Raw genomic sequence first — 22,585 nt, forward strand, 5'->3', positions numbered from 1 at the left:
GCCAAGTTATGAGTTTTACCAGTAAGCAGAGAGAGACGTGTTGTCATAATATGAGCACAGGTCCATAAAGACAAGAGTTCCTGAGTTAGCCCAACTTAATGCCGTAGAATTAAGCCACACATTTTATTTGTCTTCCTCAGTTTCCCTATCTGTAAAATGGGGATAGTACTTACCTCAGATTTTTGAATGGTATAATTGTTTGTCCAGCACTTCAAAGATGAAAAGCACAATGTAAGTATTTTTTTTATGTATTTAAATGATTTATGATGTGTGCGAAAATGCTTATTTTTGCTCCTAACACAAGCTCATCTGGGAGACATTGCAGCTGGAACCAACCAAACAAAGAAAAGAAAGAGGGGAAAAAAAGTTCCACATGGGACCTTGTGTGTTGTTACATAACAGCAAAACTAGCTGTTTCAGGACATTTGGCAAGGGAAACCCTGGGTCAAGAGTTTGGGATACAATGGCATATTTATATGCATGGAGCTAATTTCCTGTAAGTTATTCATTTCACTTAGGGAAATTCCTAGCCTTATGAGAGAGACTAGGAGCAACGATTCATTTATTCTTTGTCTCATTCAGCCCCAGGCAAGCCTGAAGATTCCCTGCCACTTATAGTTCTGCTTTTTTAACTGATTCCATTAATGGATCTTAAGGATTTTCTTCTAGCATGAAAAGGGTTAAGAATTCTCTCTTCGCCCCCCCCCCTTCCTCCCCATACCCCCACATCCTCTTTATATGGAGAGTTCTTTCTTTTCTCTTTTCTTTCTTTCTTTTTTGGCATCTCCAGCTGTTTCTACAGTCTTCTCCCCCTAATCTGCCACTATCTGAGGAATTCATTACATTTCAAATCGGAAGACTTGCTGCATACATTAGCAGGTTTTAATAGACTTGCCATGACTCAAAAAGGAGGGGAGGAAAAGAGAGAGAAGATTTAAAACTCTTGTCTTGCCAAAAGCAGACAGATTGACTCAAAAATGACTCAGTCAATAAAAGATGAGTTTTGAAAAGGCTTCCCTCCGCTCAAAGGGAGCTCATATTCCAGGGAATTAGGTTTTTCTAAGCCCACTGTCAGAAATTAATAATACATACAGCATATAAAATGGATTTAGCCCTGTACAGCCTTATACAAACATATCTTTGACTTGCTAAATGTGGCATGACTACCAGGATTTCCCAGCCTTTATCCCAGGAGTTTGTCATCTCTCCAGAATGGTGACCTCAGTGGAATTTTTAAGCACATCAAAAAAACCCTAGTAAATGCGCTTTTCATTTAGAATGTGTTCCCGCTCTTCTCCCTGCACCCAGCTCCCCCTCTCGGAGCGACTTTTATTTTCAGTGAAAATTCAGCCAAAAGCTCTAGTTAAATTATCAGGCTGTAGAGACCCCTTTACCTAGTGGCTTTCAGCACCTTTACAACTAAGTCGGAGATGCAGAGCTTTCTGTAGTATAACCTGAAGCCCCAAGTCTGTATGTTTTTTTCACTATGGCAAAAGCCCCGTAGGCCATGACAGTGTTTCTTTCTTGAAGTGGTTGAAGGAAGCTGACCTGTCCTACTAGATCTGCCCATACTGCCCTCCTTGGCTGCAAATACATAGGGTCTTCCGTGGCACGGGGGTTTTGTCAGAGCTAGTTTGAACACACAGAGGTCTGATCTCATCCTCTTCCCCCTTCCCAGCTTGACCCCACCTGGAATTAGTACCAACCTTAAAATATTTCACATTTTGCTCTTTGAGAGAGGGTATGACTGCACAGCAAAAGCTGGGCACGGGCTAGCTTACCTGAGTTGGCTAAAATCCAGCTAGCATGGGTAACTGTAGAGGGAAGATAGTGCAGTGTGGGCTTCAGAACAGACTGGCTAGCCAAGTATATACCAGGGTCCATGCTGGGATTGTATGACTTGTGCCGAACACCACACAGCACTGCATTCGTTGCTGTGTCACCCAGGCCAGCTGGATTCTGGATTCAAACTAGATTAGTCCGTGTGCAGCTTTTGCTATGTACACATACACTAAACGCTTAACCTAGATCAGTGGTTTTCAGCCTTTCATTTGTGGACTCCTAAAAAAAATTTCAGATGGAGGTGTGGACTCCTTTGGAAATCTTAGACATAGTCTCCAGACTCCCAGGCTGAAAAACACTGTTTTATGTTAAAAACAACCTTCGCAGACCCCTTAGACAAGGGGTTCTCAAACTGGGTATCGGGACCCCTGAGGGGGTCGCAGGGTCTTTATTACATGAGGGGCTGCAAGCTGTCAGCCCCTACCCCAAACCCCGCTTTGCCTCCAGCATTTATAATGGTGTTAAATATGTAAAAAAGTATTTTTAATTTATAAAGGGGGGTCGCGCACTCTCATATATTCTAAATTTCCCACTGCCTATCTCTGTAAGCTGTTTTCAACATCCTCTTCTCCTGTCATGCCCTTTCTTTCATCTGTCTGTATCCTGCTAAGTATTTGCATCGTTGTCCTATGCTCACAAAAGGAGCTGTATGAAATGCATTGCAGTGACATGACATCTCTGTAAAAAACGCCACGGTTCCTCAAACACTTGAAATACACCCTCCGGACTGTGTGGCGCAACCTTTTAAAAGAAGAAACAAATATTATGAATGGCTCCATTTTAACTAGTATGCACTGTACAGATATTTCCTGGGTTGGAAGCGTGCAAAACTGGGCATAGTGCTCAACCCCAGGCCCCGTCCCCACTCCACCCTTTCACCCAAGCCCCCATCCCCACTTTGCCCCAGGCTCTGCCCCCACTCTACCCCTTCCCCCAAGGCCTCACCCCTGCCCCATCTCTTTCCACCCAGTTCCATCCCCTCCCCAAGCGCTCCCTGTCCTGGTTTCTCCCTCCCTCCTTCCCAGTGCCTCCTGCATGCTGTGGAACAGCTGATCCATGGTGGGCAGGAGGTGCTGGCAGGGAGGGGGAGCTGGCTGCCAGCGGGTGCTAAGCACCCACTAATTTTTTTCCATGGGTGCTCCAGCCCTGGAGCTCTTATGGAATCAGCGCCTATGCATAGTCTTCATGGGTTCACGCATTCTGTAGGAGATGAAACTTCTCAGAAGTGCAGAAATGCACCGGAAGATTTCAGTGTCGGTTCTTTCTCCCATCCACTTTTCCTATTATCACAAACAGCTGGTCAGGATTTTCTTGTGTTATTCTGGGTCCCTCAGCAGAGATTTCTGAATATGGGTTTTGGGGTGTTGGTTCAGAAGAGGTCTGCATCCAAGACACAGTACCAAAAAGAATTGTTCAAGACTGGTCTCCCTGTAAGCTGGTAGAAAGAACTCGCTGGTTCAGCAACCACAAAACACTTCAGTCAGCAAGGGCTCCTCCTCAAGGTTTTGTTCTTGAGGTTTTGGAGTACAGGAGGGTCAGGTTTCCTACTAAAGACATATTTCTGGTGAAATTACAGAGGTGATCAAGGCCAAAAGAACAAGCTTCATTATTTTTTTTGTTTTGCATTTGTTTGCATTTCAGTTCATTTTTGCTTTAATTTGTTCCATGTTCTCTTAACTTGGGAAGGGAGTTTTCCCAGCGAATATTATGTCACTTTAGCCTCCAGCTGTTGTGCTGGGACATAGTCACCCAATAATCTCGTTGAGGATAATTGCTGGTGTCTTTTCAGATCATTTTTGTGAAAGGTGACAAACTGCTTGCCAGAGTGAGATGTTAATAACACAGAGGTGCCCCTTGTTTGAAAGCCGGTGCAGAAATTACCCAATGCGGTTGTTTGAGAGTCAGAATTGTAATCGTAAGATGTGAAGAACGGATCTGTTCATTTGCATATAATTCCAGGGCTTACGTGTCATCTTTGTGTAAACCATACAATTTCCAGCGCAGTAGGGATTGTGTGCTCATAATATAGAGAGACAGGAAGATGGGCTCTCCCTCTGCATGGATCTTGGTTAAAGAACTGTGTAATCTGTTTAAGGAAAATAGAAGGCAGAAGCTGCTGGCGAGGAAACAGACAGCAGTATGTACTGCTCTTGTGTCCAGTTTTGTCTCATCTGAACACTATATTAGGAGAAAGGGAAGAATCTGCTTCTTCTTTGTTTCTATTGCAAATCAGGTGTAATATGTTCCCTTAATTCTATCACAGGCCATTGGGATGGGGCGGGGGGGTTGTTCTTCTGGTGGACAAAGACTTCTCAGCTGTCTTTAAACTGAGACTGATCTCTGTATGAGATATCTAGATCAGACACGCAGATCCTTTAAACTGAAGGATAGAGACTTTTCAACCTGTTGCAACTACATAAGTTTCTTCCATTCTTTTGTAAGAAGGAGAGGGTTTTTGGAAAGTGTGAATGGCCCAGTTAGAGGGGATCATTATGTGATATTGAATTAGAGTTCTTTGAGTATTTGGTTTTTATTTCTCTCTCTCTCTCTCTTTAATAAACTAGAAAGCCACTCTGCCTAGCCAATCAGTTGCCAGTGATAAACTTAATAATTAGAGCCTTAGTGCCCAACTTCCAACATTTCTAATAAAATTATATTAATATTTAATGCCCAATTATTAAATATTTAAACATTTAAAACTGAAATAGTTTGAAAGTTAGCATGTGATGAATAATTCAAAAGTCTGAAAATAAGACTCTGCTTTTGGGCTGAGCATGATGCTACCTTATCTCCCAGCCTAGCAATTAGTTTGGTTCCTACTGCTGGTCTTGGGACAGTTGTTGCAGGATTGAGGAGACTTCAGTTCTGCATTACTAAGGGAAGCAGAATTAGTGCAGTGTGTAGTTATGGGAATAGCCCTTCACATTAACATTAACACTTCAGGATCATGTGATGGAAATACAGGATTCAAAGGCATGATAATATGATTGAAAGTCTCGCTATCCAGGTGATGGCTCTGTTACCAAGCATCTTGTAAACCTCTGGGGAAAACATGATTGTTCACCCTTACATTTGTCACATTGCTGCAGTTTTGCTATTTGAAAGGATTTTCCCCTGCTTCGCTGCTCCATGGTGAACCATCATTTTGTTCATCCTCAGCAGTATTATCTATAAAGAATTGTTTTCATAAAGTGGACTCCAGGAAGTAAAGTAGAATATGAAAAATGGACCAATAAAATGGGTCAGGACCTGCTTTTCTTTGAGCTTGAGAGAAGAGGGCAAGGACATTTTAAAGCGTGCACAAAGGAAATGTCTAGTGTAGTTAATTAGCAGATGGACCCCTTACTAGAGCAAGAGGAACAAAGGCGGGGCTGGGGGGAGGTTGAACTGTTTGGTGTAAAGAGGCAGTGCTTCCTTGGTATGAAATGTGTTTGAGGTGGTGTCACTACTTCTAAATATCATCAAGGAGTTAAATATAAATAGAGGGATCTAATGGAGGTTGCACCTTCTCGCTGAAAAGTTCAAAATGTGAGAACCTCTGTTTAAAAATAAAACAAACAAAAAAGAGTTGGCAGTGGTATTTGTTTCCTGCTGGGAGGGTAAAATGCTTTGCATTTTTTTCCTCTCGATCTTCTAGGAACCACTGGCTTGCCTCCTTGCTGCTCACAGCAGAAGCAGTTCCATTAGTCTGGGGGCATGAATACAAACAAAATGCCAGTCTGACCTTTTGGTAAAGCTGGCTTACCTGGGGAGTGGAGGGAGCTGTACTGGCTCTGGGAAATGAGTGCTAGAACTCGTAACAATACATAAAGTCCATCAGGGGTCAGAAGGAGAATTAGTCTAATGTATAGTGTAGCACACTTGTGTATGTCTTCAAAATATTAATTTTACTGAGGAAAATAGAAAGGAGCATAAATTCTGGCGAGTCAAGTGTAAAAGAATAAGTAGGCAGGCAAAAAAATTGAAGAGCAACTAGCAAAAGACTAACAGCAAAAAAAATTAAGAAACAGGAAGCCTGACAAACAGTCAGTGGGGCCACTGGACAATTAAGGGGCTAAAGGAGCACGCAAGGAAGACAAAAGTCATTGTGGAGAAGCTAAATGAATTCTTTGCATCAGTCTTCACTGCAGAGGACGCGAGGGAGATTTCCACACCTGAGCCATGCTTTTGAGGTGACAAATCTGAGGAAGTGTCCCAGATTGAGGTGTTAATAGAGAGAAGGTTTTGGAACAGATTGATAAATTAAACTCTAATAAGTAACCAGGACCATATGGTATTCACCCAAGAGTTCTGCAGGAACTCAAATGTGAAACTGCAGAACTAGTAACTGTGGTATGTAACCTATTCCTTAAATCAGCTTCAGTACCAGATGACTGGAGGATAGCTAATGTGACATCAAGTTTTAAAAAAAGACTCCAGAGACCATCCTGGGAATTACAGGCCAATAAGTATAACTTCAGTATCAGGTAAATTGGTTGAAACTGTAGTAAAGAACAGAATGATCAAACACATAGATGAACACAATTTGTTGGGGAAAAGTTGGGGGAAGTCTAGTTTGGATATTAGGAAAAACTATTTAACTAGGAAGGTGGTGAAGCACTGGAATGGGTTACCTAGGTAGGTGGTAGAATCTCCATCCATAGAGGTTTTTAAGGCCTGGCTTTACAAAGCTCTGACTGGGATGATTTAGTTGGGGTTGGTCCTGCTTTGAGCAGGGGGTTGGACTAGATGACCTCCTGAGGTCTCTTCCAACCCTAATCTTCTATGATTCCATGAACATGGCTTTTGTAAAGAGAAATCATGCCTCTCCAATCTATTAGAATTCTTTGAGCAGGTCAACAAACATGTGGACAAGGGCAACACAGTGCATATAGTGTACTTGGACTTTCAGAAAGCCTTTGACAAGGTCCCGCATGGAAGGCTCTTAAGCAAAGTAAGCAGCCATGGGATAAGAGGGAAGGTCCTCTCAAGAATTAGTAATTGGTTAAAAGACAGGAAACAAAGGACATGAATAAATTATCAGTTTTCAGACTGTGGAGTAGTAATAGCGGGGTCCTCCAGGGATTTGTACTGAGACCAGTGCTGTTCAATATATTCATAAGTGATCTGGAAAAATGGGTTAACAGCGAGTGGCAAAATTTGCGGCTGATACAAAATTACTCGAGATAGTTAAATCCAGAGTAGACTGTGAAGAGTTACAAAGGGATATCACAGATCTGGGTGACTGGGCAACAAAATGGCAGGTGAAATTCAGTGTTGATAAATGCAAAGCAATATATATTGGAAAACATAATAATAATAACAGCAGCTGTCAAAAAAGCTACCAGGATATTAGGAACCATAAGGAAAGGGATAGATAATAAGACAGTAAATATCATGGTGGCACTGTATAAATCCATGGTACCTTGAATACTGCCTACAGTTCTGGTCACCCCATCTCAAAAATATATATTAGAAATGGAAAAGGTGCAGAGAAGGACAACAAAAATGATGAAGGGTATGGAACAGCTTCCACATGAGGAGAGATTAAAAAGACTGTTCAACTTTGAAAAAAGACAACTAAGGGAGGATATGATCAACATCTATACAATCACGAATGGTGTGAAGAAAGTGACTAAAGAACCTCTTCACATAACACAAGAACCAGGCTTAAAACCCAATGAAATTAATAGGCAACAGGTTTATAACAAACATAAGAAAGTACTTCTTCACACAACACACAGTCAACCTGTGGAACTTGTTGCCAGGGGATGTTGTGAAGGCCAAAGAAATAACTAGGGTCAAAGAAGATTTAGAGTTAAGGAAAATCCACACTTTGTAGCAATATACTTATACCGACCTCAGTGTAGACAGTGCTATGTTGACGGGAGCTGGAGTACCTGTGCCAAAGGGAGAAGCTCTCTCATTGACAAAGATAGCGTCTTCACTAAGCACTACAGCAGTGCAGCTACGCCACTGCAGTGCTGTAAGCTATGACAAAGCTCTGTCCTTGTCTCCGTGGGTCCCGCTTTTCCTGGCAGATTATACTAGCCTCGGAGGCTCACTGTAGCCCTCCACATAGCTCTCCTCTCTCTAGAGGCAAGGGTCACAGCGTATTGAGCCATTTTCATCATAAAGCCAGCAAGGGTGGTGAGGAGAAGCTATCCTCCCTGGCACAGTCTCTGTTGTCTCCCAGTCTCCATGATTAATCAGGGGGGTAAAGGGGGGTGGGTGGGCCTGGGCCCGCCCCCTACTCCAGGCTCCAGCCTAGGGACCCTAATAGTATCAGCTATGTGTACAATTCCCTGGGCTACTTCCCCACAGCAGCCCCCACTTCCTCAAGATCCACTTCACCCTTACCTCAGGGCTTGCTTCCTTCCTTGTGCCTGATATGGTGTGTACTGCTCAGTCTCTCCAACAGTGCAACTTCCTCCTACAGCTCCTGACTGTGCACCCACCTGACTAACTGGGAGGCTTTTAACTAGTTTCAGCCAGCCCCTGATTGGCTTCAGGTGTCCCAATCAACCTAGCATTCTCCCTGCCTTCTGGAAATATCTTAATTGGCCCCAGGTCTTAATTGACCTGGAGCCTCTGCCATTTGCTTATTCTGGTAACAGGGATTTGTTTAGCCTGTGGCTAATATATCTATCTCCCATTACTTTACTATAGCCATCTGGCCTTGCTCCGTCACAAACCGTAGAGAACCCCTAAGCCTCTGGCTGCCGGATGCAGGTTCTGGATGGCGGGATGGATCACTTGATAATTGCCCTGTTCTGTTCATTCCCTTAGGAATCTGGCATTGGCCGCTGTCAGAAGACAGGATACTGGGCTAAATGGACCATTGGCCTGACCCAGTATGGCAGTTCTTATGTTCTAAAATAACAAATATACCGGGTGAGGTTGGGGTTAAAAGTTTTTATCAACCTGAGTTTTTGCTCATTGCATCCCAAGTGAGAGCCAATAACACCTTTATTCTACCCCACCCCATCATGTGTTCTGTATATGCCACATATTTTCCAGAAAAGCTGTTTTAGGTTTCTGGGGTTAGAGCATTTTAAATGTTTGGGTTTGGTACTATTTTTATATCCCTCTGCATATACAGACAGGCTACTTTAGTATCATAGAGTCCAACCATAAAGACCAGGGGGAAGGAGGGGTTATTGAGAGAAAGGGAGACGTTATAACATACACAATTTAGAAACCTATCAAATGATCTAAAATAGCCTTTCCATAAATAGCAATGTCAGAATTTTAATGTCCAGTATCTGGGGAACTTTCTGGCATAAAAGTAAAAGTTCTTTGTTCCTGTGGGAAGCTAGAAATTGCTCCTTTCCAATGGCATAAAGCTCCCGTCTCTAGCCCTGATAAGTGATGAAGCAGTGAACTTTAAACATGCCTCTGGTGCAGGATTGGCTGTTGTCCACCCTGCAGCTTGGATGAGTGTGTAATCCCTGTGGGAAATTCCTCATTTTGGAGGAGAGAAGAAACAAATATTTCAGGTGCAGTTTATCTGTTGAAATAGCCGCTGTTTGATGCACATCAGAGGCTTTAAATGTTGGTGGCAGTAGCAATAATAGTCGTGTCCCAGTGGAAATGAGTTAGTGGGTAGAGTGCAGGGGAGGCAGTCAAAGGCCTGTGATAATATCTGGTGGTTCTGCAATGTAACACATGTAATTACTGTGTGTGTGTGTGTGTGTGGTCCCCACAACCTCAAAACCACTGCCTTTTTCTGTAAAATAGCTAACTGAAGACAAGTTTTTCCCGTTCTCCACCCAAATGTAGAATTCACTCCTCCGTGCTCTCTATTCATATTATCTGGGACTGTAGCCCAAGAACTAGTTGCAATCATTTTAAAAAAAAAAAAATCTGTCTTATTCTCTGACATAGATGGTCTGTCATGTATGTGATACATGCTCAATATTTGCTGGCTGGGATGGCTAAAAAGGTTGTATTGTGACTTGCTCAGGGTGACCTGCATAACTCATTCCCTGATTCACACTTATGCCTAGTGTGATAATCGTAACCTCTTGCTTATAAAACATTTCTACCATTTCATACCCTCCTGTGTTTGAAGTGTGCATGTGTACAGAGACACAATTTTAGTATGTTAATTACTGTAGAGGTGAGGTTTGTGTTTGGGAAACTGTTGCCTGGTAGGTTGAAAGAGAGGTAGTTGCTGGGTTATTTTTGTCTCTTGTGCATGAAATGCCCTCTCAATCCATGCTGGAAAATCAGAAGAAAAACAAAGGGAGCAGCAAGGCAAGAAGATGGAAGCAGGACCAAGGGTCCATGTGAGGGAGCCAGAGAAAAAGGGAATAGAGATGAATGGTGCGGCAAGGTTCTGTAGGGCCTTGAAAAGCTGGATGGGATGAAAGTGATTCTAGAGTATTGTGGAACATGCAGCAGCTACCAGGGGAAGCAGAGACTTCATACATTAGACTTTGCAGGGACAATGTGTACGCTGCACAGTCCAGGAGCTTGCAGGGACACTCCCCCTGGCAACTGGAAGGGGGGGAGAAGGGCTGCCTCCGCGCCCCCCGCCCCCCATTGCTTAACTCCTCTGCAAAGCTCAGTAGCCTGATGACTCCTCCATACCTGCTATATGGAGCCATGTCAGCGCAGTATTAATTTGAGAGAGGAGGTTCAGCCTGAATCTGCTCCCACTCCCAGAGCTTCATGAATTGGCTGACAAGCTGATCAGCCTCCCTTCTCTGTGCTGACCGCAGTAGCCTACTGGTCCTCAGCTTTTTCCCGACCATGAAAAAGTAGGGCAGGGTGTTCACGACTCTCAGAACCCTGGCAGTAGCCATTTGAGCAGGTGTAATTCTTCTGCATGGGTAGAACTCCATATGCAAAGGGTCTTTAAACCTCTCTGATCTCTGCAACTGGAAATGGCGTTTGAAGTCCTCGTGTATATTGGTAGGGAAAACACACACACAATCATTGGACACAGTGAGCCCTTGTTGCCAAGAAGGCCAATGGCATTTTGGGGTGTATAAGTAGGGGCATTGCCAGCAGATCGAGGGACGTGATCGTTCCCCTCTATTCGACATTGGTGAGGCCTCATCTGGAGTATTGTGTCCAGTTTTGGGCCCCACACTACAAGAAGGATGTGGAGAAATTGGAGAGAGTCCAGCGAAGGGCAACAAAAATGATTAGGGGACTGGAACGCATGAGTTATGAGGAGAGGCTGAGGGAACTGGGACTGTTTAGTCTACGGAAGAGAAGAATGAGGGGGGATTTGATAGCTGCTTTTAACTACCTGAAAGGTGGATCCAAAGAGGATAGATCTAGACTATTCTCAGTGATAGCAGATGACAGGACAAGGAGTAATGGTCTCAAGTTGCAGTGGGGGAGGTTTAGGTTGGATATTAGGAAAAACTTTTTCACTAGGAGGGTGGTAAAACACTGGAATGCGTTACCTAGGGAGGTGGTGGAATCCCCTTCCTTAGAAGTTTTTAAGGTCAGGCTTGACAAAGCCCTATCTGGGATGATTTAGTTGGGATTGGTCCTGCTCTGGGCAGGGGGTTGGACTAGATGGCCTCCAGAGGTCCCTTCTGATTCTCTTATCCTATGATTCTATGATTCTGTGACACCTTAGAGTCAGTATTCAGGCAACCCATGACAGTAGAGATACTTAGTTAATAAAGGATATAGTGATATAGTATATAGTCTGAAGTATATAGTTAATAAAGCTATCTTTGAAAATTCTTCCTTAAATTATGTGAAGGACTTGGTTGTGGATGGAGATTGTGGGGGCAGTACACAAAGGGAGGTGGAGGCTGAGCCATATAGTATATGCAGTTTAAAAATAAGCTAATGTTGACAGATAAAATAAATACCATTTAGGACTTGATAGCTGCTCTAGTGGAAGCGAGAAACCAGTGCCGTCTGTTTAGTTTAAAACTTTTTTTTACCTCTAAGAAAAGTTATAATTCATGGTTGTAATGTTACAAATTGCAAGTTTCCAAAGCCTAAATCAAATCCACTAGACCATGCAGTCGTAGAGAGATATAAGCCTGGTACGGAACTGCTATGCCATTCAGATTGCATGTTCTTCCCCTCCTACTTCGCCTCACCCCTGTGTACAAACAGTCCCATAAAATCTAGCAAATTTTATTTCTAGAGAGAGGTGATCATAAACTTGCCTAGGTCAGAAAATACTCTGCTTCTCTCCTATTAGCCTTTATTTAATACAGTGCAATCATTTTTTATATGGTGTCCTTCACACGGTATCACAAACTCTTTACAGAGCGTGTCTATCATAAACTAAAGCTGACAAAGGTTTCAGCCCAAGGTTTAAACAAGGGGAATGACTCTAAGGGTTCGAGGTACATGGGGCAGCACAAGAGGGTGGCAGAGTGTAGGTAGATAGGGAGTTAGAGAGGAATATTGGAGTAACTCAGCAGCAACTTTGCAAACTCAGTAGGTTATTATGGAAATGCATAGAGGCAGCCTGGGTAAGTGTTAGAGGAATAGGCTGGTAGAGTCTTGCTTCTTGGAGCCACGAGAGTAGTACCTCCGCATCTGATCCCAGACCCCGTGAAACTGAGATGGTGCTGACTTCCACTTCTCTATTTCTAGAAATATGAAACTAATTAGTCCTTGTTTGACACAGAATAGGATTGGTAGGAACTAAGCATCACCCACAGCGACATCAGCAACACATTCTTAAGGCAATCTTGCAAATGGAGTGGTTTAATGGCCTAGCGCAGGGGTGGGCAAACTTTTTGGTCTGAGGGCCACATCTGGATATGGAAATTGTATGGCAGGGCATGAATGCTCACAAAATTGAGGGATGGGGTGCAGGAGGGGGTGAGGGCTCTGGGGTGGGGCCAGGGATGAGGGGTTTGGGGTGCAGGAAGGGGCTGGGGGTGGAGCAGAGGGGTTCTGAGTATTGGAGGTGGCTCTGGGCTGAGGTACAGGGTTAGGGTGTGGGAGGGGGTACGAGCTGTGGGAAGGAGGTGCAGGTTCCAGGGTGGGGCTGGGGATGAGGGGTTTGGGGTGCGGGAGGGTGCTCCGGGCTGGGACCGAGGGGTTCGGAGGGCGGGAGGGGGATCAGGGCTGGGGCAGGGGTTGGGGCATGGGAGGAGGTCAGGGGTGCAGACTCTGGGCTTCACTTAACCTCAAGCAGCTCCCGGAAGCAGCGGCATATCTCCACTCCGGCTCCTATGCGGAGGCGTGGCGCCAGCCAGGCTGCTCTGTGTGCTGTCTCGTCTGCAGGCGCCGCCCCTGCAGCTTCCATTGGCCGCACTTCCCAGACAGTGAGAGCTGCAAAGCCAACGCTTGGGACGGGGGCAGTGTGCGGAGCCCTCTGGCTGCCCCTATGTGTAGGAGCCGGAGGGGCAACATGCCGCTGCTTCTGGGAGCCGCGGCAGGCACAGACTGGGGCAAGCCCCCAACACCGCTCCCCCGCAGGAGCTCGAGGGCTGGATTAAAAGGTCTGACAGGCTGGACGCGGCCCGCGGGCTATAGTTTGCCTACCGCTGGCCGAGAGAGAGGGAGGGTTATGGTGTTGAGGGAGATACGTTTTGCAGTTAGCCTGTTAGATGAGTGACCCCATATGCTCAGAAACAGAGCAGTGTAACCTTAACCAGAGTTCGTGTGTGGAGCTCAGGCATTTCTAAGCAGCTGTTTAGATCTGCTCTGGTGCCTTTCTTGCTGTTCTCCAGTTTCCAGGATACCTGTGTGCTCCTTAGGGTGGGGCTATAGGCAGCTCCACAGCAGAGCCTCAGGCCATGTCTACAGCAGAGAGCTTACAGCAGCGCAGCTGTACGGATGCAGCTGCACCACTGAAAGATCTCTAGTGTAGCCGCTCCATGCCGACGGGAGAGAGTTCTTCCGTCGACATCATTAATTCACCCCCAATGACTGGGGACTGACCTATCTGAACTCCTGTAATTTGGGTCGAAAGCCAGAGCCTAAATATTTCCATGTTGAATCTGTGGCTCATTTTCAAACTTTGCGAGCACTAAAAGCAATAGAATAAAAAGCAGTGACATTTTCAATATGAAAGACAAAAAACACCCACTCCATAATTTATTTATCTATCCAAAATAGTGTGAATTATTCATTAAAGTTGATGTGAGTGTTTGAAAATACAAGAAGTTTGAAGAGGAGGTATTGTTATTAAGAGGAAGTTAATAATTCGGAGCTATTGATTTCTTAACAAATGAATGTGATTTTTCATAGAGGGGTTTCTTTCCATGACCCTCTTCAATATAGGCTGGATTTTGTCCAGGAGTTTGCCCTGAATGCAAAGCACTCCTGGCAGTATAATTTTATAACTCATTCTCACGCTCTTTGCTCTTTCTCCCTCCTCTTAATCTTCTCCAGCCAGAATAAACCATGTTTGTGGTGCCTGAATGAAGAAAGAAGCAAGGCTTAGTCCTATCAAATAGTGTTCTTGCTATCTTGTTGTCCCAGAGCACTTCTGCACAGGATGGCCTGTTGTCCCCTCTCTGGGACATGAAGAGCATCTACCCAATGTGCCATCTCCATTCAAGAGTTCTGCAGAGCACACCTGCAACTCCTCCTGGCCACTTCATGCAAATATACAGCCGTCAAACACAGTGACTGTAATGAGCGCACCAAACATAGGAGTTTGAGTTTTCAAACGCTGTCTTTTAAAGATATAATTAAATGTAATTCTCCAAAAGTTGTGAAGGAACACTAGAGAATCAAGCCATTCACTGTTCTTGTCAGTGGTGGATAGAGTGGATGGCAGCGGTAATGCTGTCATCTGAAACCTGTTCTACTAATACACCTCCACTCTGCCCCGAATGCACCCTCCTCTCTTGAAGTGTCTCTTGAACCTTGTACCAATTGTGGTTTAAAGCAGTTTTGCCAGGCCTTGCCCCAAACAGCTTAGTCTCAGTGATCTGTTCTAGGTGCATATATGGCTCTCGTTACTTGGAGCACCTCAGAAGGTTTAATGAATTTAGTGTGTTTCTCTTCACAGCACCCTGGTGAGGAAGGGAAGTGCTGTTATCCCCATTTTAGTGATGGGGAACCGAGGCATAGAGAGGCTAAGTGACTTGCCTTGGGTCACAAACGAAGTTTGTGGCAGAGCAGAAAATTGAACTTGGGTCTCCCAAGTCACGGGCTAGCACCCTAACCACTGTATCGTGCTTCCAAAAGGAAGGCTTTTACCAACAGAGAATCACCTGGAGGGTGGAGCTATTGCAAATGTGGGTTGGGAGCCCCTTTGGGACAACCCTTCAAACAAATATTTTTATTAATATAAAATGCAAAGGTGGGAGAGGAAAACCAGAACTGAAAGTGTTTAGACACTGCACTGAACACAATCCTGAATGAATTTGGGAATCACCCAAGCGAGAGGCACCACTTTGGAAAGCCAGTCATTGCTGACATTCGTTAGCAGCTGCGGACTCAGCTGAACTGATGCTGAATGTGATTTAGCTGCAAGTGTAGAAAAAGGCAAACCGGTTTTAACCCCAGTTTCTGAAGCAGTGCTGAACACATTTTGTCTTTGTCTACACTTGCAGCTAAACCACATTCAGTTGCTGTATCAATTGCTGACACCTGTTATCAGCAATATGTCATTTTCCTATTGTAGACAAAGCCCTTTGGCAGGGGCCTTAGATGTGATAATAAGCCAAAACTAATGAAGAAGCCTGAAAGCATAACAAGACTGGGAAGAACAGCAGCAGGGAGGGGCCTGACAGGCAGGGTTAGAGCGGGGGAGAAAAGGAGACTGCCCTCTAGAAATGTAAGGCTTTTACTGTATTCCAGTTAAACCTGAGCTGTACCTACCTAGCTCAAGTCTTGCTGTGTATGAGACTGGACATATTATGTAAAATGCCTCCATTGTTTTAATCTCAGAGGCAGCAGAGAAATGGTCTCTGAAGACTACCCCACTCAAGACTCCTGATCACAAGTTCTGCACTAAGGAGTCTTCTTCCATAAGGTGTGCTGCTTGCAGGGCTGCAGTCCAGTGGGCACACGGCATATGCATAATGACCATGATGAGACATTAGTTTAAAGAACAAAAAGGGACCAACACCCTAACTGTTCATTATATCAGTGAGTAGCAAGAGACCTCAGTTGTGTACAGAGCCATTTATCTAGTTCATGAATTAGAGCCCTGTAAACCTCCTGAGTTTATAAAATTCAGCTAAGGCATACTTTAAGATCTGCAGAAAAGAGGCATATTTACTTCTCCAAGGCTGTCCTGTGTTTATTAGAAATTTTTAATTTTATCCACGTCGGATATCTGAGATATATTAAAGCCAATGCCATCTCTGACAATGGTGAAATATGACCACTGAAATGTGGTCAGTGAATTTTTACTTTCATATGTAGGATTTTATCCTTAACAGTTCTGTCTTCGGAATGCAGAGCTGAATGAAGACTGGGAGAATATTGAGGTCAGAGCTGCCAATTAACCTCTTGATTTCAGAGGCTGATTACTCCATTAATCAAGGGGCCAGAAGCAACGTAGATGATGGGAAGGGTTGTAGCTGCAGAATAACAATCCCATGAAGGACTGATTTATGTCGTACAGTGATGAATGTGGAAGAAAGGGAAGAGCGGGTGGTCAGGGATGCACCGACTTCTCAAGTTCATGAGCGGGTGCAATGTACCAGCAAGAGGGCCTCTTGTGCTTGTGAACAGGGTTTTGTAGTACTTCACTTGCTTCATCTCCCTCCTGTGATCAGTAGTTTTCTTTTATAGCAGTGCCTCAGTGAATAAAGTTTTCACAATAAATGTCCCTCCTGGACATTTGAAGTAGGGTTGGGGCACAGGGGTGGTGCATTAAATAATGTGGAATCTGAGGGCTTGTCTACATGGGACATGCAGGAAAGTTAAGACAAAGTAACAAAAAGTGTGACATTAAAATGCATTAGTGTAAGCACATTATATCCTGTGTGGATGCCCTCTGAAGTAAAGTGGCCTTAGGCTATGTCTACACATAAAACGCTACAGTGACGCTCACGACAGCAACAGGAGGGGTTTTCCCATTGCTATAGTTAATCCACCTCCCTGAGAGACATGAGTTAGGTCGACAGAAGAATTCTTCCATCTACGTAGCACTGTCTATACCAGGGCCTAAGTCGGCATACCTACGTCTCTCAGGGAGGTGAAAAATCCACACCCCTGAGAGACAAAGCTATGCTGATGTAAGTTTTCGGTGTATATCAGCCCTTGCTTTGCTTTAGCTTAATTGACTTTTAAATTAAGATGAATTAAACTAGACTGAATTAAGGCCATTTTAATTCGGAATAAGTGTGTCCATACAGGGATTTAATGCAGTTTAACTAATCCACTTTAAATGTTAGTTTGTCTTAACTTTCCTGAGTAGTCCTAATGTAGACCCTTTCAGCCCACCTGAGATGCTTTAATGAAACACTGTAGAATATAAGAGGATGCTGAAGCCCGATGAGGTGTCTGCAGATGATCTGAGGTTCAGGTGAACCTCGGGTACACCTTGTCCCTTCCCAACCCGTGACTTGTGAACATCTGTGTCAAAGAGAAGGCAGGAGATTTTTGAATGATTCTGTTGGTTTATTGTTAAAAAGCATGAGCATTTTCTTAACTCTGGACTGCAGTGTTGATACACCAGGCTGACTTGGGAAGCGTCTCCAGTGTATATTTAAGTAAAGCCAATTTCTGCAATTAATGGGGGATAAATCGAGGTTTAGTTACTCAGAAGGCACCTTTGGTGAAAGATTCTTGGTAACTGATATATACGCTCTTGAAGGATTTACAGCGCTGGCAGCTCCCTTTGGAGTATTAAAATACATGGGTGAATGGCAGACAGCCCCTACGAGCCTCTTTTCCAGAGACTAGTCCAGTTAAGGCAGCTAACTGGAAGAGACAATGGTGTTCATCAGACATTTTGTAACAATAAAACCCCCTTCCACAAATCTTAAGGGATTGCTAGACAGTTTGACAATTTGAGATCAAAGCACGTACAGTCAAGTCAGGTGTACTGGCTTCCACCAGACACATTTCTGTACGGTTGTATCTGCAACTGACTAAAGAATAACAGCTTTTCTACTGCCCTGCCTCTTAGAAACATAAACCGTTGTCTTGGGATCTGTAAAGGAAACAAGAACAGAGGAGGGGAGAGTATATCTTTGAATTTTTGTAGATCATTGCTAAAAGGTAAACCAAGCAAAGAACTCCCAGTGCCCACCCCCACAAAAAACTGTCTGTCTCTCAGATCCCAGTTTAACTTTTTCTAATGACCCTAAAGTACATAGCTCAGCCCCATATCATCCTTCCTGAGCTGGGAGAGGGCCTCTCAGCTCCTGACTTCTCATACCTTGCTTGCTTGTTCCTTTCATCTCACTTGGCTTGGCTAACACCCTAATTACAATGTAAGATCCATTTTGTGGCAATGTAACTTATACCAAGATACCCATTTTTTCCTCTCCTCCCTTTCCTAGAGCTGAAGAAGCAAGTGGAGAGTGCAGAACTGAAAAACCAACGGCTGAAAGAGGTTTTCCAGACCAAGATCCAGGAGTTTCGCAAGGTGTGCTACACACTGACAGGATACCAGATTGACATTACTACTGAGAACCAGTACCGGCTCACCTCCATTTATGCTGAGCACCAAGGGGACTGCTTGCTCTTTAAGGTAGGCCTGGATTCCCCCACCCCACCTGACTCTGGGGTAATCGTGATCAGCATGCCAGAATGGTCTCTCCATTCTAATTGCTGAGAAATGTCAAGTTAATAGCTCCTGTTACATGACAGTTGTTCCTCTTTGACTGCCTTCTATATTTGAATAGAATGAGAGTGGAGATGCTTCCTCCTTTTAAATAATTCTGTGAGAAGACTTTGGGTCTAATTTTTCCTCTCACTTACAGCAGAGTAAATCGGGAGTAATTTAGGCTATGTCTGCACTTAAAATGCTATAGCAAAGCTAGGTCGCTCAGCAGGGAGGGGGAATGGATTTTGAGAGATGTAGCTATGCCGATGTATGTTTTCAATGTAGACTAGCCCTCAATCAAAGTCAGTGGAGTTACAACGGTTTAGAGGAAAGGAGAATATATCTACGCATGATGGTCCAGGAACCTAGCCTCAGAACTCACCATTTTCTACCGTCAGAGAGACGTGCAACATCTTCATATCCTCTAACCTGGCCAGAAGGATGTGTGTTTAGCAGGCTACTCTTTATGCTTGATCTTGCCTCAGTGTGAGGAGAGGAGTAAATGACCTCTGAACATCTCTTCCAGCCCTACAATTCTATGATCCTGTTACCCTGGACAGGGCCTCATCCATTCGTCTGCTCCAACATTTCAGGCTATTGTTTCAAGTGGAGCTTTCTCCTGGGTTTATTTGCAGTATCCAGTGCTCGAGGGACGTTCTGACAATGTGGAATTACTAAAGCATTGAATGTGTCAGAGCTCAACAAAAGAAAATCTTAGTTACAGAAGATGAGTGAGAGAGTTGTTAGTTCAGAAATCAACAAGACGTTTAGGTGTCATTTATTTACCCAAGATTAGTTGGAATGTAAAACCAACTGCCAAAGCCAGCTACAGAAGTAAGTTTCTGTATACGTTGTTCCCCTTTTGCAAATCTTTATGAACTGCTGGAGTACAGATGATTTTTTAATTAGCTGGTTTGAACTGGCTGAGCAGTTTTCTGGCAAGAAGGGAGTGGTGGGGAATAGACATAGGCACTGAGGGCTGTTTATACATTCTAGGTTAATAGACGGTTATTTTGTAGTGCTGTCCAATGGAAATTGTTTATGATGTGGTCTTCTACCACACCACACCTTCATCGCATCCTTTTCTCCTAAAAGTCACTTCTTTAAGGAGTCTTATAAACTGTAGCCTTGTAACAGCGTAGCTGGCTCATTAAATGAAACTGGGCTCAGTTCTCCTGGTCCAGTCCACATGCTCCCAGTTGTGCCAGTTAAGAGGGTGAGACAGCACCTGAGGGCTATAAAAGGTCAGTCAGAAGTCAGACAGGAGCGGGGCAGGAGATGAGAGCTGCAAGAGACAGAATGTGGTTCCTGGGAGAAGGCTGAAGGCAGGAGAGTGGCAAGAGGGGTCTACTGGCTACGGCCTCCAAGCCACAGAGCTGGAGAAGGCTGAAGGCAGGAGGATCAGCAGGGGGAGATGCCTGCTGGTTCCAAGCTGGAGAGCCAGAACCAAGCAACACAGGGGACTGAAGGAAGGGATAGCAGGAGAGGGGCTCACCCATAGCCACCTTCTTGCTGAAGAGCTGCACCCAAGGACCAGTAAGAGGGCCATGGGGGAGGGAGTGATGCTCCCCTGGCAAGGATTCTCCTAGCACAGAGACTGGGCATTCCTATTGGGAAGAGTGGAATTGCACCCCAGAAAGAAGATCTGAGGTGATTGCTGTCCTGGCAGAGTGACGGAAGAGAATGTATAAGGAGCCTAACCATGACAGAAGACACTAGGCCATGGTGAGAACAAGGACTATATGTACACGGGTGATATGGACTATGGTTTGGGACTTTTGTCATAGACTCTTTGTACAAGGTTGTTGTAATAAACTGGCCCCCGTAGGAGTATTTTTTTAAGTAAGCGTCTGAAGTGGAGTCCATTGGGTTACCCAAGAGGGAAACTGAGCAGAGGGTCCACTTGCAGGGCTGCCCCGAGACGGCACCTGGAAGGAGGCCACTCGTTTGCAAGCCTAGATACGTTTATTTTAGGAAAACTCAAAGCGATATAACTCATGAGGTGCATGCAGGACTCTGCCATGCAAAGGCATGGCCTTTTTATGCTTTTCATCCTCCTGCCTGCCCCTGTGTTGTCATCTCCTCTTCTTGTGTTGTCTTACATTGAAATCTCTAGGGCAGGGACCCATCTTTGTTTTTGGGAAGTGCCATGACGTCTATAGCACAAATAAGTAATACAACATTCTGATGTCCTGTGCTGGGAAGTGCCACAGTGGTCTGGCTGTATGGCTAAGCTTTGGATACTGTCTTCCGTAAGAGACTGTTATCTCATAGGCAGCAGTCTTGGGTCGCTATATTAGATAACTGAGCTGTGTCATCTGAAGCATCAATTTAGTTACACCCTTCCACTGGTTTAGTACCATGGGTTTTATTTCCACGTACAGTAAAACGTCTGCATCCTAATCTTCATGCTCCTCCTATCATGATACGTAAGACTTACTCTTATTTTTTGTCATTCGGTTCTAAATCATGAAGTGACATAATTAAAAACAAATCATGGAAAGCAGCCCCCGTCTCCCCTCGTGTCTCACTGTTAATGCTGGTGATAGCACTTTGCCCATCGCAGCAAGTGTCAACAGCCTAAGTTTACAATGCAGGCGGGAGCACTTTCTGCCTTTATAGAAAGTATACAGCACTAACGCACGCCAGACCCAGGAGGTCACAGAGTTTTACGGAAGAGCACTTCCCCTCACCCCATGGCCACGACAATTAGCACTTAAAATCATATCTGCTTCCAGTTGGTCCCATGAGGGCATGTGTCTTGTTTACAGGAAGAAAGAGGATGCTGGCGAAATTGAACAAGGGAGGAGGTGCAAGCAAAAGTTGCAAGGGTTCAACTTCAGCAGACTTAAGGCCAGTGTGTGCAGGGCCCAAGTCTTATTTTGTTAGGTAATGAGATTAATATTTTCCTGTCACTATACATTGGAGCCCCAAAACAAAACCCACCAGTCACAAGGCATTAACAGTGAAAATGAAGACACAAATGAGGAACCTGGGTAGGAACTAGGATAAGGCCTAGCAACAGTAAGATGCTTGGCTTCACAGCTTCTGATTTTGTCCTGGGCCTCCTGGACCAGCTGGGGAAGAGAAGCTGCAGAAGGAGAACACTCTGCCTCTTGGAAGACGCATTTTGTATCACTTTGTAGAAACTATCCTTGGACAACCAAGGAGCAGCCATGTCCCACCTTCCTTGGCTGGAAGGCACTTCACATGCATCAGATCCCTGAGGACACCTTCACCCCTTCCAGAAACAGTTGGCAGCTAAGACGGAACAATGAATTAATGTGATAACCTTAGCATCTCTGGAATCCTATGTTCAAACATGCCTTGTCATAAGTTAAATGAACATGGTTCATCCCAGCTCCTAATGGTCTTTTGTCCACATTATACCTAGCACCATATAACTTGGTACAACTAACAGTGTTTTCTGTAAAGAGGGCAATGGCTTACTAGCAGAGATGTTACAGGTAGGTCAGAGCTGAGTGCATTAGCAAAGCTGTGTGTGGGAAGATTGCATATTGCCCACCTTGATTATAGCTACCCAGTGCTCTCATTCATTTACCTCCAAATTCTTCTTCATGCCATACCACAATAAACTGGCCAGTTGTTGGAAAATACTAAGTGAGCAGAGACTCTTATAGCTAAATACTGATCTTGCTTTACTTTCTTCACTTACGGCTTCGTTCCCAAGAGTTTCCGTGGAACTAAATTGGATGTCACCAGACATAGCAGGAGAAGTTTAGAGCTCCAGCATTTTCAGGAGACACCTCTCAAGAACAGTCTCCCAGAACTGCTGATTGATTTATAGGCTTCCCTTGCATGTCATACCTCATGTCCCAAAGGTGAGGAATGGGTTGCCTTTGTATAAGAAGAGCAGATTTGAAATTCCTTTGACAACAGATGCCCCACAACAAAATCTCGGAATGTTTCTCATGTCTTAACCAGTTGCATCCCCAAAATCTATTGTTCAGATTAAGAGCAAAATATATACATCAAATTCTTTCCTGGGTGAGTACAGACTGCTGATGCCCAGGTATACAATAAGGCTTGGATCCTGATTATGGCTTCTCAGTGGGGTTGTAT

General features: G+C 44.4%; 1 protein-coding gene across 2 annotated transcripts in view; it reads left to right on the plus strand.

Annotated features, from left to right (window-relative positions):
* The window catches only part of MAD1L1 (mitotic arrest deficient 1 like 1), a 562,567-nt gene that overhangs the window by 418,671 nt on the left and 121,311 nt on the right, over positions 1-22,585 (plus strand). For both annotated transcript variants that reach the window (XM_084642266.1, XM_084642267.1), the window contains exon 17: positions 18,237-18,427. In XM_084642266.1, coding sequence (XP_084498392.1) covers positions 18,237-18,427 — 191 coding nt within the window. The remainder of the gene's footprint in view (positions 1-18,236; positions 18,428-22,585) is intronic.

Source organism: Lepidochelys olivacea, assembly GCF_965140295.1.
Source record: "Lepidochelys olivacea isolate rLepOli2 genome assembly, chromosome: 10".
Classification (NCBI taxonomy): Eukaryota; Metazoa; Chordata; order Testudines; family Cheloniidae; genus Lepidochelys; species Lepidochelys olivacea.